General features: G+C 37.2%; 2 protein-coding genes and 1 non-coding gene across 4 annotated transcripts; 2 read left to right on the forward strand and 1 right to left on the reverse strand.

The window, feature by feature from the left end:
- The first annotated feature begins 6,037 nt into the window (after positions 1-6,037).
- Positions 6,038-9,649, forward strand: LOC126585017 (WAT1-related protein At1g43650-like). The gene is made up of 7 exons (XM_050249407.1): positions 6,038-6,385; positions 6,478-6,540; positions 6,627-6,743; positions 6,880-7,123; positions 7,384-7,542; positions 8,898-9,049; positions 9,365-9,649. The coding sequence occupies exons 1-7, from the start codon at positions 6,183-6,185 to the stop codon at positions 9,483-9,485; spliced, it is 1,059 nt and encodes a 352-aa protein (XP_050105364.1). The 5' UTR covers positions 6,038-6,182; the 3' UTR covers positions 9,486-9,649.
- Positions 9,650-9,979: 330 nt separating this feature from the next.
- Positions 9,980-10,086, reverse strand: LOC126588087 (U6 spliceosomal RNA). The gene has a single exon (XR_007611319.1). It is a non-coding gene; the product is annotated as a U6 spliceosomal RNA (small nuclear RNA).
- Positions 10,087-10,332: 246 nt separating this feature from the next.
- On the forward strand, positions 10,333-15,327 carry LOC126586188 (DEAD-box ATP-dependent RNA helicase 21-like). Of its 2 annotated transcripts, XM_050250903.1 has the most exons (3): positions 10,333-12,716; positions 13,030-13,184; positions 14,930-15,327. In XM_050250903.1, exon 1 carries the CDS (start codon positions 10,432-10,434, stop codon positions 12,610-12,612), a length of 2,181 nt encoding a protein of 726 aa, XP_050106860.1. In that variant the 5' UTR covers positions 10,333-10,431; the 3' UTR covers positions 12,613-12,716; positions 13,030-13,184; positions 14,930-15,327. The 2 variants fall into 2 exon arrangements, with proteins under 2 accessions (XP_050106860.1, XP_050106859.1); XM_050250902.1 differs by lacking the exon at positions 14,930-15,327 and having other exon boundaries at positions 13,030-13,543.
- Positions 15,328-16,177: the final 850 nt, after the last annotated feature.

The raw sequence follows: 16,177 nt of genomic DNA on the forward strand, positions 1-16,177 counted from the left end.
CAACGGTTGGATCTCCGCCAATTGTAAATTCAAGTGGCGGTGGTCAACATTTTATTTTATGAACTTACAAATCCGATTCAGAAAGATCCGTACATCGGATTTCCAATCCGTAAGTTCCTATGATCCTCATATATTACTTATTATAATGTATTAAACTTTGGTTACTATCCAACGGTCGGATCGTCGATTTCTATAATAATCAAGTGGCGGATCCTATCAAAACTATGCTCAAATGATGAGATTTCATCAATCTAACTTCACCTATGGAATTGGAGAATCAAATTTAGCTTAGGAATGTCAGGGGATGCCTCGGCCCTCGCACCACACTACACGGCGGTTGACCGCCCCGACTCGCCGGAAAAATTAATTATTTCTAAAAATTCTCAAACTTCACAAAAATGAAAATCTCAGTGAGTAAAGCAAGTTTTATACTTGTGGCCAGTCCAATTTGGCTGGGAAAAGCCCTAATTTCACGAAAACTCATCGGAACCCTAGATTTGGGTGTGCTTTAATTCGAACTCCGACGCCTCCAAACTTGTTTGAGGTTTGTTCCTGGGTTCAAGGTGAGTGGTTCGATGGTGGTAATGGTCAACGATGCTTTCACGATGGGCGGATCTCTACCATGTCACCTTTGGAACCCACGGGTTCCATTCTTCGTCAAAACGGGGTCAATCTAGGTGGATTTTTTGGTGGAAATGAACGAGGGGAGGTCGGGTAGATGTTTGGTAGTGGTGGTAGGACGTGATTCATCGAAAAAATTGCCTGAATGGCATCGAAAAGCATGGATGCTGCCGGGTCGGGTACGGGTCAAGTGGAACCCATTGGGTTCCTCTCTTTCTCCCATTCTCTCCATTCTCTCATTTCTCTCCTCTCCCATTGGTCACTCTCTTCTTCTGAATGGGTGTCCTGCCCCTCCTTTCTCTCCTTTTATCTATCATCTCCACCGTCCGTCTTTTCTTCCTTTTAATTTGCGCCACACACGTGGCTTTCCAAAATTTGCTTCAAAATTTTGGAGCTTTGTTGAAATTAATTAATTTACTAAAATGCCCCTAACTTTAAACGTTAATATCTCCTTCGTTATAACTCCAAATTGCATTTCGTTTGCGCCCATGCATCTGTAGCGACAAGTACTACAAGAATACTCCAAGAAAATGAATCTTACATGACACCACAAGGCAATCAACAAAAGTCAATATCTTTGCCTTGAAGGATATTTTCATGAATTCACGTATTAAAATTGTAAAAACCTTAATAACTGGGGACGGGTTGTTACATGTTCTCCATGATGGTTGTGCGCTCCTCGGCCTACTCGCCGCTGAGCCACCTTTCTTGGCCATATATGTGGTGTATTTTCGATGGAGGCAACACATCTGTCTAGAAGCGATGTTGCCCTCGCTATGAAGATGGGCTGATTTGTGGTTCTATTCTCAAATTAGCTGGTTTTATTATTTTATGATGTTTTTGGTGGTTGCTTCAACAATTGTTGTGGCCTTACTATTTTAGCAATGGTTGTTGTGGCCTCATTTTTTTGAGCAATTACTTTGTGTGGGCATTCGGTACCAAATCTGACGTTTCTATCATCTTTGTATTAGATTTGTATTGTTTGTTATTCGTGTTTGTGGTAATCTTTGGTGATAGCTATGTGGAGGTCTATCTAATGATTTAGTTGTGCAAATTTATCTCCAGATCAAGGTTTGGTCACTAGAGAATATGTACCTAATGTGGCATCCTCTTGTATTTTTCGGTTCTTATCAATGAAATCACTCTATCATTTGTTCAATTTTTTTTTTATAAAGTTGGTCTTAACTATACCACGACTTACATTTTTGTTTATGAACTCTAGTAGTAGTTGCTTTCGTCTTCAAATTATGTCCAATATTGGATTAGTAGTCCTTTCCATTGACACCATCAATTTTTTGCTTTTGAAGAGAAAACGATAGCTTTATTGATAAATAAACTCAACAAGAGTACAAATCTTGGTAGAATACGTCCCTACTAACATCCAGAAGTTCATCAAACCAAACTATTGAATCACCACTATATAAGTTTGACTTGGTGAAGCGATGAGCCACTCTATAACAATTTTGCGGAATATACAGTATTGTACACACTTGTTAAGTCGAAGGATAAATTATGAATATTATCTCACATCATTAAGATGAATAAGAAATTATAAAACAAAATGAGGAAAACAATAAAAAAAGAAGTTAGGCTTTCATTTGATGAGTATAAAAAACTATATAGTAATAAAGGCTAATGTAAGTGGTTTCACACCCTCTTCTTTTCTTTTGAAAATTTGTAGTGGAGAATACCGCTTGTTATAAACAATGTTTGAAAAAGCGATGACGAAGTCAAGACGTTTTAATTATGGATAGTCTCACATGGGCGATATCTCGAAGCATGAGGCGATACAGTACGTAGAATTATTATAATACTTAATATATATATATATATATATGTATATATAGGTTTATTAAAAGGATGGCCTAGTGCAAGGATGATCCATAAGCTGTAACTTAAAAATAGACGGTTTTGATCGTTACAATTCGATGTGGTGTGGGCCCCAAAAAACCAATTGACACATGCGTCCGCGTGAGACAAGAGGCTGATATGTAAAATATACCAGACTTAAAAAAGAATTGATAAGAAAATAAGGGGTGCTGGGATGGCCAACTTCTAATTCTTTTTAATTTTATATAAACAATTAACCTTCTACTTGTGGTATTTTGAATGTTGCATTTGCACCAAATTTGTCTTCTCTCTTATAATAAACAACAAACTAAAAAAAACAAAACTTTTGAAGGAATAACACCAGCCGCACCCCTCCACTGCCCGCCACTACGGGCTTCTCTCCTCATTTCTCCTGTCCGGCCGCCAAGCCACCCATAACACCAACCGAAACTTCCATCTATAAGACTATACCCACTCTGAAAAGAAGGTCCTTAAAAAAGGCCATCAAGAAGCTATCCATGCAAAGAACCTGCCATTTGGATCACAGCAGCCAAGTTGGAGGAAGCTAGTTAATGGGAATGCGTCAGTACAGGATGAACCATTAACTTATCAAATTGGAGAGGTATACCATTAAATTTTGGAAGGAAAACTCAATTGTCCCACCCCACTTATAACCAAGGCATTATAACTACCAAATATTCTAATCATAATTATTCAATCTTTTCATCACATCTAAAGATTATCTAGGCAAACGATCGATATAAAAATAAGGGACACTTTGGATGCGGTCCCTAGCTATCAATATTCTTTGATTGAAACTTTGTTAGTTTTTAGTTTTTGATTGAGGTCCCTAACATTAATGTAATAATGTAAGTTACTATATTTTTAAATTAAAAATTAAAAATTGAAATTTGTAATTGTTTATATTAATAAGATTTTAAATAAAACCCATAATTTATTTGATTAAAAATAATAAAATATAAATTATACTCTCTATTATATTGTGTGTGTGTGTGTGTGTGTATATATATATGTATGGGTACATTAACCAAAATTAACAAAAAAAGTTATTGTACCAAAACATAGATACATTCTCAAATCAACGAAAAAGAATGTACCCATATAAGTTTAAACATGGATTAAAAAATTTGAATGGATTTTATATTAAAAAAAGGTTACATTTTACATATAACAAATTGATATATTTGAGAATGAGTACATTTAAGATTAAAAAAATTGAAAAATTATAGGAATTGGTACATTTAAGATTAAAAAAAATTGAGAATCTTTTTATATATATAAAAAAAAAACTAATAGGTACAAACTTAATTTAATTTAATTTTTTATTATTTTGGAAATGTTTGAATTGAAAATTAATTAGAAGTTTAATAGAGGTGTGAGTATTAAACCCTAAATTAATTACTAATTTTTATATTAAAAATTATATAATAAACATGTAAATTCATTATCACATTAATGATAGGGACTTGAATCAAAATTTGAGAACTAATAAGGTCTTAGTCAATGAACAGTAAGAACTAGGGACCGGATACTAATTTTTCCTAAAAAATAATCATTCAATTTGAAGATCCTTTACCAATTCACATGCATAAAAAATGAACGATTCATTGTGAGAATGTTAATTATGACTAAAAGCATTGATTTGTTTGACACGCATGAATGACTAAACAATCTATAAATTAGATGATTTGATAATACAAGAAAATATATGATTCCGATTATGATGTTTATACGATAAAAATACATTATTACAAACCGGATAGACAAGTCGGTTAGGTGGAAACAAACAAGTATTATCCCACAAGATTTTCATGTTACAAAATGGTACGGTTCCACCAAATTGTCAGTTAGCTGATATTTTTGGTCTAGTGCATTTCCACTCAACCATCGTACTCGTCTGAGTGGTTTTCAATAGCAGGCAGGTGGGATGAGTAACGATGGACTTTTGAAATTGATTGGAAGACACCTGAGATCTCTCTCGCAGGCCTCACGATCCTAATAGCAGAGGAAATGTGGACCATCCAAGCTTATCTTAATTATGCCAATATTTTTCTTAATTGTATATTTTATATAAGTAATATCGGTTTTTTCCATCTCTGTCTAGGCACATCAATTATCCGGCATCTTCCTTGAGCATGCTCATATCATGACACAATGCATGACATATAAAGCCTACAAAAAAATAGAAGGAAATTAAAAAAAAATAGTACTATAGTAGTGTATCAAAGCTTTTTGAGTGTCTGGTAATAATTTACATTAAATTCATTTAAATTATGAAAGAGAAGAGAGTGTGAATTCGGGACGTAGTGAGTTAAAGAGGATGACCCCATCCATCAAAATATCCACCATTTGCTAAGTACTTAAGTTTAGAAGAACACTAATGCTAAATCACATTTTAAGTATTTATCGAGCTCGTCCATTGCACAACAATTCGTTCAAAGGCAATTCGGCTGGGACACATGTGGTTCAAGGTGGAGCAAGCTAATGATCAAGAAGGTTACCGGTGACTCAAGTAAAATACTTGATTAAGTTGAGCGTGTTCAAGAAAAACTAGAGCCTAGAGGTGGTTAAATTTCCTGGCTAGGTGGAGCATTGCTTAAGAACTCCTAATCGGAGGTGGAGTTGCCAAAGAACCATGTCACTCTTGCAAGTGCGAGTGTTGTAAAGGGTACGTCCACTGCCTTGGTCTTGCTTGACTAATATTTGGCTATTCAATGATGAGTAGAAATTTTTACTCAGGATTCTTTGTAGCTGATTTGTAGAATTTCGTACTTATGATTAAGTTTGGTCTTATTATAAATCACTCTGTGAAGATCATGTTTACAAAAAATCAATTAAAACCAAAGTCGTTTAATTAATCAACAATAGAAATTAGATAAATGGTTCGTAATACTACTGTGGATTGACTAAATAAACTGTCTATCTATTTATTACAATTGATTGACTAAACAACCTTAGTTTTAATTGATTTTTTGTAGTAATGATTTCTATAAAGAGTGATTTATAATATGATCGGTGTTGATCATAAGCTCGACGTTCTTTGAATTGGACACAAAGAGTTTGGAATAGAAATTTCTACTCATTCTTGAATAGTCAAATACTATTCGTCTCGCTCTGTTTGGGTTGTGTGGCTTGGTACAAGCATGGAGTTAATCATACATTGAAAAAGTACTACAAATAAAATAAAATTATATAAACAGTTCACCATTAATAACATAAAGGCATTTTAAGATAAAACCTCACACTTGGACACGTCTAGAAAAATTGTGGCTACTGAGCTTTATTAAAAAGGTGAAAAGTCTATTGACCTATCTACTGAAATATGAAATTATTTGTTGGACTGACCCAAGTTTCGTATTCAATTTAAATAGGAATTATCTTGGCTGCTGAATTCAGCAGCCACTCCTTACATCCAATCCCGTGTGAACATGTGTCCAAGTTTTGATTAAAAAAATAAAAACTTGGACACGTGTCCACCTGGGATTGGTTGTAAGCAGGAGATGCTGTTGAATTTTCAACAGCCAAGTCTTGTTCATTTAAATATGTGTGTTTTCATGTATGTGTACATAAAAAGTAGCGAGTGGCCAATACAACCTTGAAACTGACTGAAAGCTCCTTGGAGCAAAGCAAAGTTTAGACTTAAGATTCTAGAGCAAGCAAGCACCTTTGTCTATATATATTGAAATCCGAGTTGCTCAAATTGGAAACCAATGCGATATATGAAAATGAAGTGTTTAGTAATGGAGAGGCATAAGGCTTATATTGCAATGCTCTTCATACAGTTTGTGTATGCAGGTATGGCCTTGTTCTCTAAGGCAGCAATATCTAAAGGAATGAACCCGTTTGTCTTTGTGGTTTATCGTCAAGCTTTTGCCTCCCTTGCCTTGGCTCCTTTTGCGTTCTTCCTTGAAAGGTTGTTAGTTACTCCTCCTAATTAATCCCACTCTCCCACTTAATTAGTGTTATATTGTTTTTGAATCTTTTTTTTGTTTTCTGAATTTTCAGTTCAAAAGAAGCTCCTCTTTCCTACACCTTACTCTGCAAGATTTTCTTAGTCTCCTTATCTGGGTACGTTTGAACTTGGTTTAGTTTTTGCTCTCATCAACATTTCAGTTAATCAAGTTCTCTAATCTTGTATTATCTCTCTAATCTAGGATTACCCTGAGTTTAAATCTCTACTATGTTGCAATCAACTACACCTCTGCAACCTTTGCTGCAGCCACCACCACTTTAATTCCTGCGATCACGTTTTTCATGGCGGTTTTATTAAGGTAATTAAATTAAACTTTATATTATATTTTACTTGTTACTTAAGGTTTGTGTGTATACTATATATATATAGATAGTTAGTTAGTTTTGTCAAATATTGAAGAAGAAAGTTGGTTTTTAATTAACTTTTTTGTGCAGGATGGAAAGCATTTCTATGAAACATTTGTACGGAGTGGCCAAGGTGTTGAGTTTTCTCACAAGCCTTTCAGGAGCATTGGTGTTTGCTTTAGTGAAAGGGCCTTCCATAAACTTCAACTGGTTTCCATCAAATCAAAGACAAATTCCACACTCCTCATCTTCCTCCACAGGAGGAGACTGGTTAAAGGGTTCCCTCATCATGATCTCGGCCAATACTGCATGGGCTTTGTGGTTAATTTTGCAGGTTCATCTCATCACCACCACTATATTTATTTATTGTTTATGCACGAGAGATTAGAACTTAAGACTTCAGGTGCATCTTATCACCGTCATTATCTTCAACTAAATGGAATTCTTCTTTGCTAGATATTTTATAATTAAGAAAAAAAAAGGTTTTCTTACGAGACGGTGAATTTGGAAGATATTAAGTCTGGTAAAATAACGTTTTTCGTTTAAGATTCTTTTTTCTGCGTCTTGCCTTGTTAACTAGTGCTTATGTTCTAGGGTCCCATTATCAAGCAATATCCGGCAAAGTTGAGGCTTACCACTCTGCAATGCTTCTTCAGCTGCATCCTGTCAGCTTTCTGGGCCCTTGCATTTGAGAGAAACCCATCAGCTTGGAAGATTGGATGGGACATTCATCTTCTGTCTGTTGTCTATTGTGTAAGTCGTTCCTACATATCCACGGACACACAGAATTCTTGCACACAACATGTATATGTTTTGCAAGAAATTTTTTCACATTCAACTGATAACGATAACAACCATAAAATGAGGAAAAAAATGTCATTATATACACTTGTTGTACTTATGAAATTACTATTCCCAATTACCACTTTTATGCACCGACTTAAAAAAAAGCTTGCACACAACGCGTATATATGTTTTAGAGTTTTATATCATACGATTAAAAAAATATCCGACTTAAAAAAAGCTTGTATACAACATGTATATGTTTTGTACGGTGTTTTTCTCATTTAACTGATAACGATAACAACGATAAAATGAGTGAAAAAGGTCATTATATACACACGTCATAAGCAAGAAATTACTATTCCCAATTAGTACTTCATGATAGTCATTTGTATGCACCGACTAAAAAAATGCTTGCACACAACGCATATGTATTTTACATGACGTTTTTCTTATTTATATCATACCATTCAAAAAATATGTGACAAAATCACTTCATACATCGGTTGTATGTATGAAATTACCATCCTCTGACTATCAAATTTAACTATGCATGAAATGACTGCATGATAAAACAAAACAATTAATATTTGCAACTAAATCACAAAGATCTTTTGTCTTAAGAACTATTTGGACCACTTATCTATGTCGTCTTAGACATTGAGGTTTGCATGCCGTGCGGATCCCTTTGGACCATATAACTATTTGTATTTGGACCACTTATATATGTTGTCTTAGACTATGTTGTCTTAGACGTTGAGGATTGCATGCCGTGCAGATCCCTTTGGACCATACATATGTAAGTGGCTCAATTAGTTCTAAAAAGGTACTATTTGAAAATGTTCTGGATTTGTATATGGCTCCTATTTCCTCAAAGAGATGGGATAATGACTCATATTTTGATCTATTAGTATTCATAGGGTACAAATTCAGAACATTTTCAAATAGTACCTTTTTAGGAACTAGTTGAGCCACTTACATATGTATGGTCCAAAGGGATCTGCACGGCATGCAATCCTCAAAGTCTAAGACAACATATATATGTGGTCCAAATAGTTATATGGTCCACATGGGCATGCATCTATTTAAATATATCACATACATATATAGAAACATAGGGGAGCGCTCACGTGCTAAATGATTAGTAACTTAATACAACAATTATCTCATGTTTGAGCTCACTCCGCCATATTTTTTCATGATTTAAACCATTCATCTTTTAAATTTTTATTCATAGATTATTTTTACAAAATTTTCATTTGGTCAATAGATTTTTGTCGTGAACATTTCTTTGAGTTCTCATGGTAATTAATTGGTAATGGCAGGGTGTAATTGTAACTGGGATTACTTATTGGCTGCAAGTTTGGGCCATAGAGAAGAAAGGCCCGGTATTCACTGCATCGTTCACTCCATTATCACTTATTATAACAGCCGTCTTCTCAGCAATCATGTGGAAAGAAGCCATCTACTTGGGAAGGTCCATATCTTTATCTATCATACATTTTATTTCTGTATGGTGCTAAACAGACCCTCTACTTCAATTATATTTTATAAACTACAAGATATGGCGGCTGATAATTGAATCTCTTCTTTAAATCATTAAAAAAATAATTCAACCATTAACCAGCACATCATATGATTCCATCATAGTTATTCAAATCACTTGATGCTGAGAAGGTGAAAAATTGGGACAATCACCAATGTGTGTAGCGGTATTCTTTTAAGTATTGATGTCAAATTACACATATGAATGTGACTATTTTTGTGATCGAATTTAAATAACGTGTTGCAGTATCGGAGGGGGTGTATTGCTAGTTGCAGGTCTCTATGGCGTGTTGTGGGGAAAGAAGAAAGAGGACCAAAAGAGCCAAGAAAGTGATCAAAAACAAGAAAACAAGCCGGAAGTCGTATAACATGATATAGATGGGATGGGATGGGATGGGATGGGAGGGAATTTAAAGTTTTGATTGCATTGTATATAGACATGGGTGCTATCACATAGATTTGTATTTGCTAACTTTGAAACTCGAAGTTGTGCTAAAAATTATCAATGTTTAAATCTCGTGGATAAGCGTAAGTTCTCACGATGCATATATGGTTAAATTTGCAGGATACTAACAAATACTCTTAGTTTGAAAACTTCGACACGAAAAAGAACACATGTTATGATATGGATAATATTTGGGTACTGACCGGTACTCAAATATATTAAGAGAATTGTTATTAATACTCCAAAAATTTCATTTGGTATTCCAAACTTTCTATAATTAGAAAGAAAAATGCACTTGTGAAGAGTGTAAAATGAGATTTTTGGAGTGCTAATAACAATTCCCTATATTAAATTGGTCAATAGTATTATAACTAGTATGTTGATATGGTGTTTTAGGGAAATTTAAAGTATGTTGATATAAGTTATAATAGTTGAGCTGAATTTATTTGTACATTCTAATGTAGGGGGTCATACTAATCGTCTCTGTATTGTTTGAATTTTATCGAATGGCCCTTGAAGAGGACTAGGCTGAATTTTGTATTTGTTATTTCATTTGTTAACAATTGTAATCTATGAAATTTGAACTCAAGTTTTCCTCTAGCCAAGTGAAAAATAATTTTTGCTAGATAAAAGAATTAATAATGCAATAAAAATCATATGGGCTTTGGGGTTTGGGCTCACAAATTTAACGAAATTTCACTTTGATCCTTACAAGTATTTATGTTTCAATTTCAACCCTGTAAAATTGTTTCGTTTTCACAGTCGGTCCAATTCGACTTGTAGTTCAATCGAAAGAGTTTCCCCTCCTTCAAACCCTTAACCCTCTGCAAACTCAAAATCCCTTCTCTTCCCTTCCAAGTTTTCACACAATGAAACGCTCAGCCGATGGCGTTCCCATCGCCGCTTCCTCCGCCACTGCCTCCTCCTCGCTGCCGCCCAAGAAACCCGTTTTCTTAACTAAAGCCCAACGCGAGCAATTAGCCCTCCAACGCCGTCAAGAACAAACCGAAGATCAAAAGCGCCACCAGAACCATCTCCTCTCCAGTCTCTCCCACTCGCGCCCTTCATCCGACGCTGCACCGCCCGCAACCACCGCCAATTCTGACCGAGACCGAGATCGAGACAGAGACAGAGACCGAGATCATAGGGACCGAGACCGGGACAGAGACAGGGACCGATACTCCCGTGACCGGGAACGAGACCGGGAACGAGATTCCGAGCGGCGGAACCGAGACCGAGACCGAGATAGGGAGCGGGAAGAGGAGGCCAAGGCTCGAGAGCGTGCCCGCTTAGACAAATTGGCGGAGCGCGAGCGGGACAAAGAGCTGGAAGCCATTAAAGAGCAGTATCTCGGATCGAAGAAGCCCAAGAAGCGAGTCATCAAACCCAGCGAGAAATTCCGATTCTCTTTCGATTGGGAGAACACGGAGGACACGTCTCGGGATATGAATGCTTTGTACCAAAACCCTCATGAGGCCCAGCTTTTGTTTGGGCGAGGGTTTCGGGCCGGGATGGACAGAAGGGAGCAGAAGAAGCTTGCTGTGAAGTACGAGAGGGAGCTGCGTGAGGAGATTCGGAAGAAGGACGGCGTAGAGGAGAGGCCTGAGGAGGCCGCTGCGCAGAGGCTCAAGGAGGAGGCTGCGGAAATGTATGACACTTTTGACATGAGGGTTGATCGCCATTGGACTGATAAGAAGCTTGAAGAGATGACTGAGAGGGATTGGAGGATTTTTAGGGAGGATTTTAACATTTCGTACAAGGGGTCGAGGATTCCGAGGCCAATGAGGAGTTGGGCTGAGAGTAAATTGAGTGAGGAGTTGCTTAAGACTGTGGAGAAAGCTGGGTACAAAAAGCCTTCTCCTATTCAGATGGCGGCGATTCCACTTGGGATGCAACAGCGCGATGTTATTGGCATTGCTGAGACTGGTTCGGGTAAGACTGCTGCCTTTGTTCTTCCTATGTTGACTTATATTTCGAGGTTGCCTCCCATTAGTGAGGAGAATGCGGCCGAAGGGCCTTATGCTGTTGTTATGGCGCCTACTCGTGAGCTTGCACAACAGATTGAGGATGAGACTAACAAGTTTGCGCAATACTTGGGTATCAAAGTGGTTTCCATTGTTGGCGGGCAGTCAATCGAGGATCAAGGTTTTAGAATTAGGCAAGGCTGTGCGGTTGTAATTGCTACTCCAGGGCGTTTGATTGATTGCTTGGAGAGGCGTTATGCTGTTCTTAACCAGTGCAATTATGTTGTTCTTGATGAGGCTGATAGGATGATTGATATGGGGTTTGAGCCACAGGTTGTCGGTGTTTTAGATGCAATGCCCTCCAGCAATTTCAAACCTGAGAATGAGGATGAAGAACTTGATGAGAAGAAGATTTATAGAACCACTTATATGTTCAGTGCCACCATGCCCCCCGCTGTGGAGCGGCTTGCTAGGAAGTACTTGAGGAATCCTGTTGTGGTCACAATTGGAACAGCTGGAAAGACAACTGATTTAATTACTCAGAATGTAATCATGGCCAAGGAATCAGAAAAGTTTGAGAGGTTAAAGAGATTGCTTGACGAACTTGGTGATAAGACTGCTATTGTGTTCGTTAACACCAAGAAGAATGCAGACTATGTTGCTAAGAGTTTGGATAAAAATGGATATCGTGTGACCACTTTGCATGGAGGGAAGTCACAGGAGCAGAGAGAAATTAGCCTCGAAGGTTTTCGGACCAAGAAATACAATGTTCTAGTTGCGACCGATGTTGCAGGTCGTGGGATTGACATACCTGATGTGGCCTATGTTATTAATTACGATATGCCTGGGAATATCGAACAGTACACTCATCGTATTGGGCGTACTGGCCGTGCAGGAAAGACTGGTGTGGCCACAACATTCTTGACTATGCACGACACAGATGTATTTTATGATCTCAAGCAGATGCTTATTCAGAGTAATAGTCATGTTCCTCCTGAACTGGCGAAACATGAGGCCTCAAAGTTCAAGCCAGGTTCAGTGCCTGATAGACCACCAAGGCGTAATGATACTATTTTTACTCACTAAGAAGTTAGGAGTTTACCAGAGTTTTCAACGGAGGGCCCAACTTATTCTCTGTGTGATGGTGTTTGGTGGCTGAGACATCTTTGCTTAATGCTGGAACTGAAGAAGTGAGTTACTTTGTATGGGATTGTGCTCCTCTAAAATTTGTGCCGTACTGTAATTGGCAAATTGATGTCATAAACTTTTTTGCTCTAGAATAATGTTATTAACCGTTATGTTTGCTAGAATTATGACAATATCAGTTTGAATGTTTACTTTTTCACTCATCATTGAGTTTGCAAATTATTCGTTCACTTGAGTGGGTTGTCTTCAAATACTATCTTTGTCTGTTGAGTTTTCATATCACATTTGTATGCAGAAATAAACATTAAAGCTACTCTTGTATGCTCTTTATGTATTATGTGTGTATTATGTTCACAGTGTGGTGGTCACTTCCACCTTGGAGGTTCTTGGCAACATATCACCGAGAATCTGCTGGACCACCTTGCTGGATGGCACTGTTTGGTTTTGGTGCTTTTCTGTGCATGCCAGATTTGTCGAAGCAATTTGATATTAAGGTGCTGTTTTCTACTATGGTATGTGATTTAAGTTATTGCTGATATATGGTATTATTGAGGATTAACTGTGATTAGCAAGGAAATAAATATGAAGGAAGAGAAAATAAAGAAAGCTCTGTTTATGAATCATAACATTAAGTTTGTAAGTATGGGATGGGAATAGATGGTTATCTTTTATAGAGTTATAAGATTTTGACAAACCAATACCATGTCGAAATAATTTAGTGTCGTTGCTAGCTACTGCTGTAGTTTTGGCTTTTGATAAAATGTAATTTTGAGTTCTTGACATAAGATAATATACCGATAACAATGCTGAAATTACTAAACATGATCAGGAATCGAAGCATATAACATTTGAAGCCCGTTCGTGTACATAAGTGCAATATCTTTTACCCCTAATGAGCTTAATCTTCCAACTGATGCTAACATATATTCGTATGCATTTGGTCTACGAGAAAATATGTTGTTTCGTGTTTTTGGTATTGAAAAGTGGTGTATTGTTGAACTGCATTTCGTAATATCACCTTTGCATAACTGTTTATTTACTCTGGTTTTGCAAGCCTTTTAGGGCCCGTTTGTTTTGCTTCACTAGGTTTCACTGGACTAGACTGGACTAGCTTTTAGTCTAATCCAGTGTTTGTTATCATGCGGGGCTAAGATTAATGAGATTAGCCCGGACTCGCCGGGACTAGCAGCGTCACTAGAGGTTCTTAGCTACAGTCCCCGAAAACCATGGGACTAGCTAAGACTTGCTTCGTTCCTCTGTCGCTCGTCTACTTCCCTTCGCTAACTCCACCAGAAAACGGGTTTGATTTTTCCAAAAAAAAACTCGATGACTCCGCCGTTGAATCACCGCGTGTCTTGCCGCACATACATCGGAAAAGCTTGGACTTTCACAACCTCCGCCGTTGAATCGTCGACTCAACACACCAACTCCCCCAACATGTCTCAAATTGTCGGGCTCCAACTCCGAAAAGAGTCTGGGTCAGCCAGATCTTGGGCCTGGGAAGATGACAGTGGATTGACAAAAAAACAAAAAAAAAGAAATACAAAATTGCTCAAGACTTTGGGTCCTTCTTGGAAGCTCAAGTGCAGGAGAATTAGAGCAAGTTTCTTCATTTTCTACGACTTGAGATAGGAGGCAGAGAGGGAGAGCGTAGAGAAAGAGGATGAGGGCGGGACTGAGAAAAATGAGGAATAAAAACAGAGGTTGATGGACGGAAAGGTTTCTAGAATTAGGAATAAATTATTAATTAAACTATATAATATTAGAATTTATTATTATTCTGCTTCTTAGTCCGACACTGCATCAAACGCTACACTAAGTTAGTACAGCTTAGTCTAGTCTAAGCCAGTCCAGCTTAGTCCCTAAAGCTAGTCCAGTCCAAGACAGTCCGGTGCAACAAACGCACCCTTATAGTCTTAATATCGTTAACATAATTAGGTTTTAGATATATCATGTGCAGATAGTCAACCTCATGCATCTTAATACGGAAAATTATCTTGTATTGAAACTCAATAAGCCAAATAAGTCGACGAAAAGAGTTGAATGGCCCCGAAAAGAGTACTTTGTTCCATATAATTTACATGCTGTTGCGTCTGAAAGTTGCTCATTCTATGATCAAGGTTTGTTTCGACCGGAAACTATTGCATGTGTAATCTAGGTCATAAATCTGTGTATTTATACATGTTTAGTGGACTAAGGTGACATTGATTAGTAGGAACGATTAGCAGCTGTTCATAGATTTGGATACATTCTGCAGATAAGTTGCATATATTTGAGCATATTACAGTCCAGATGACATAAATAGATGAACAAGACGAGAAAGTACTGAAAATTTCAGAACCATTTCAAGGAGGCCTTCTTGCCTGAGGTTATAACAAATATGTCATTGTTAACTACACCTTTGTGAGACAAGCAGTATTTTGCAAAACACGCATCGAGGTGCTCCTAGGCGGCTTTTGAAGGCAGAGCGGTGATGTTAACTCGAATGGAGTAGGCTTAGGGCTGGTTTGGTATTGATGTGCTTTGAAAAAAACTACTTTTGTTGTGCTGTGAGAATAATCTCATTTTTGTTCCTTCACGTTTTTAGCTTTTTTTCAACTAAAATTGTGAAAATAAACTATTTTTAAATGTTTACCAAACATCTTTTTTAGCTTAGTTTTTTTTATACTCACTTTTTTATAAAATCACCTTAGTACCAAACAAGTACTTCAACGTTCCAGCTTTTGGAGGCGGGGCGATGATGAGGAATTGTTGTACTATCAGAATTTTGGAGAGCAGTCAGTGGCGTCCCCGAGTTCATGGCCGTGGCACTTAGCGATTAAGCATCCGCCGGGTCCAGTTCCATGTTTTAAGACATGATTATTTGGGCTTGCTGATTTTATGTCTCACCATTTTATGATTTCCTCCAAATTCAAAGTAAAGAAACCATAGCCAAAAGGAACTACTAGATTCTAGGAAAGCGTAACGAGGAGATTATTTATGCTTTATATTTAATTTTCGGCCCTCCTTAAGCTTCGAATCCTTAGCTCCGCCTTTAAAAGAGGGCTAATGAAATTCAGGGAGGGCCTTAGGGGAGACCAAGAAGTGATTTAAATATTAGTATAGCATTAGCTAGTTTTGAACTCAACAACTTTACGCTACGAATAAAGGAATACATAGAATTAAACATAGGAAAGATTTCTTCGTAACGTCTGATATTTTTCAAAAAATGATTAACATCTTCATTCTCCCACTACTCCCCAAGTGAAATGCCATCATGAAAGGCCTAAACCCGCTTACAAGGCAAGGTGCTAATTTTCACTTAAAAATCCCAAGTGCGACAAAAAAGCTTTCCAACCAACTTCGGGAAATTTGGTGATAAATCACATCATCCGAAACTTTGTCTATCTAATAATTTGGTACTTACTTACATGTTTGTCTAATTAGATTTGCACTGCCACTTAGTATTACGGTCTAGTGGTATTTTTTTTTACTTGTAAGTGAGATGTTTTAGATTCGATTCTTG

The sequence above is a fragment of the Malus sylvestris genome, chromosome 10 (assembly GCF_916048215.2).
Source record: "Malus sylvestris chromosome 10, drMalSylv7.2, whole genome shotgun sequence".
NCBI lineage: Eukaryota > Viridiplantae > Streptophyta > Magnoliopsida > Rosales > Rosaceae > Malus > Malus sylvestris.

What these genes read in the sequence shown, in the direction of transcription:
- LOC126585017 (XM_050249407.1), top strand. Translation starts at nt 6,183, where the DNA reads ATGCGATATATGAAAATGAAGTGTTTAGTAATGGAGAGGCATAAGGCT. An exon ending in TTTGCGTTCTTCCTTGAAAG is followed by an intron (nt 6,386 to 6,477) that starts GTTGTTAGTTAC and finishes CTGAATTTTCAG; the next exon opens with TTCAAAAGAAGCTCCTCTTT. An exon ending in TTCATGGCGGTTTTATTAAG is followed by an intron (nt 6,744 to 6,879) that starts GTAATTAAATTA and finishes TTTTTTGTGCAG; the next exon opens with GATGGAAAGCATTTCTATGA.
- LOC126586188 (XM_050250903.1), top strand. Translation starts at nt 10,432, where the DNA reads ATGAAACGCTCAGCCGATGGCGTTCCCATCGCCGCTTCCTCCGCCACT.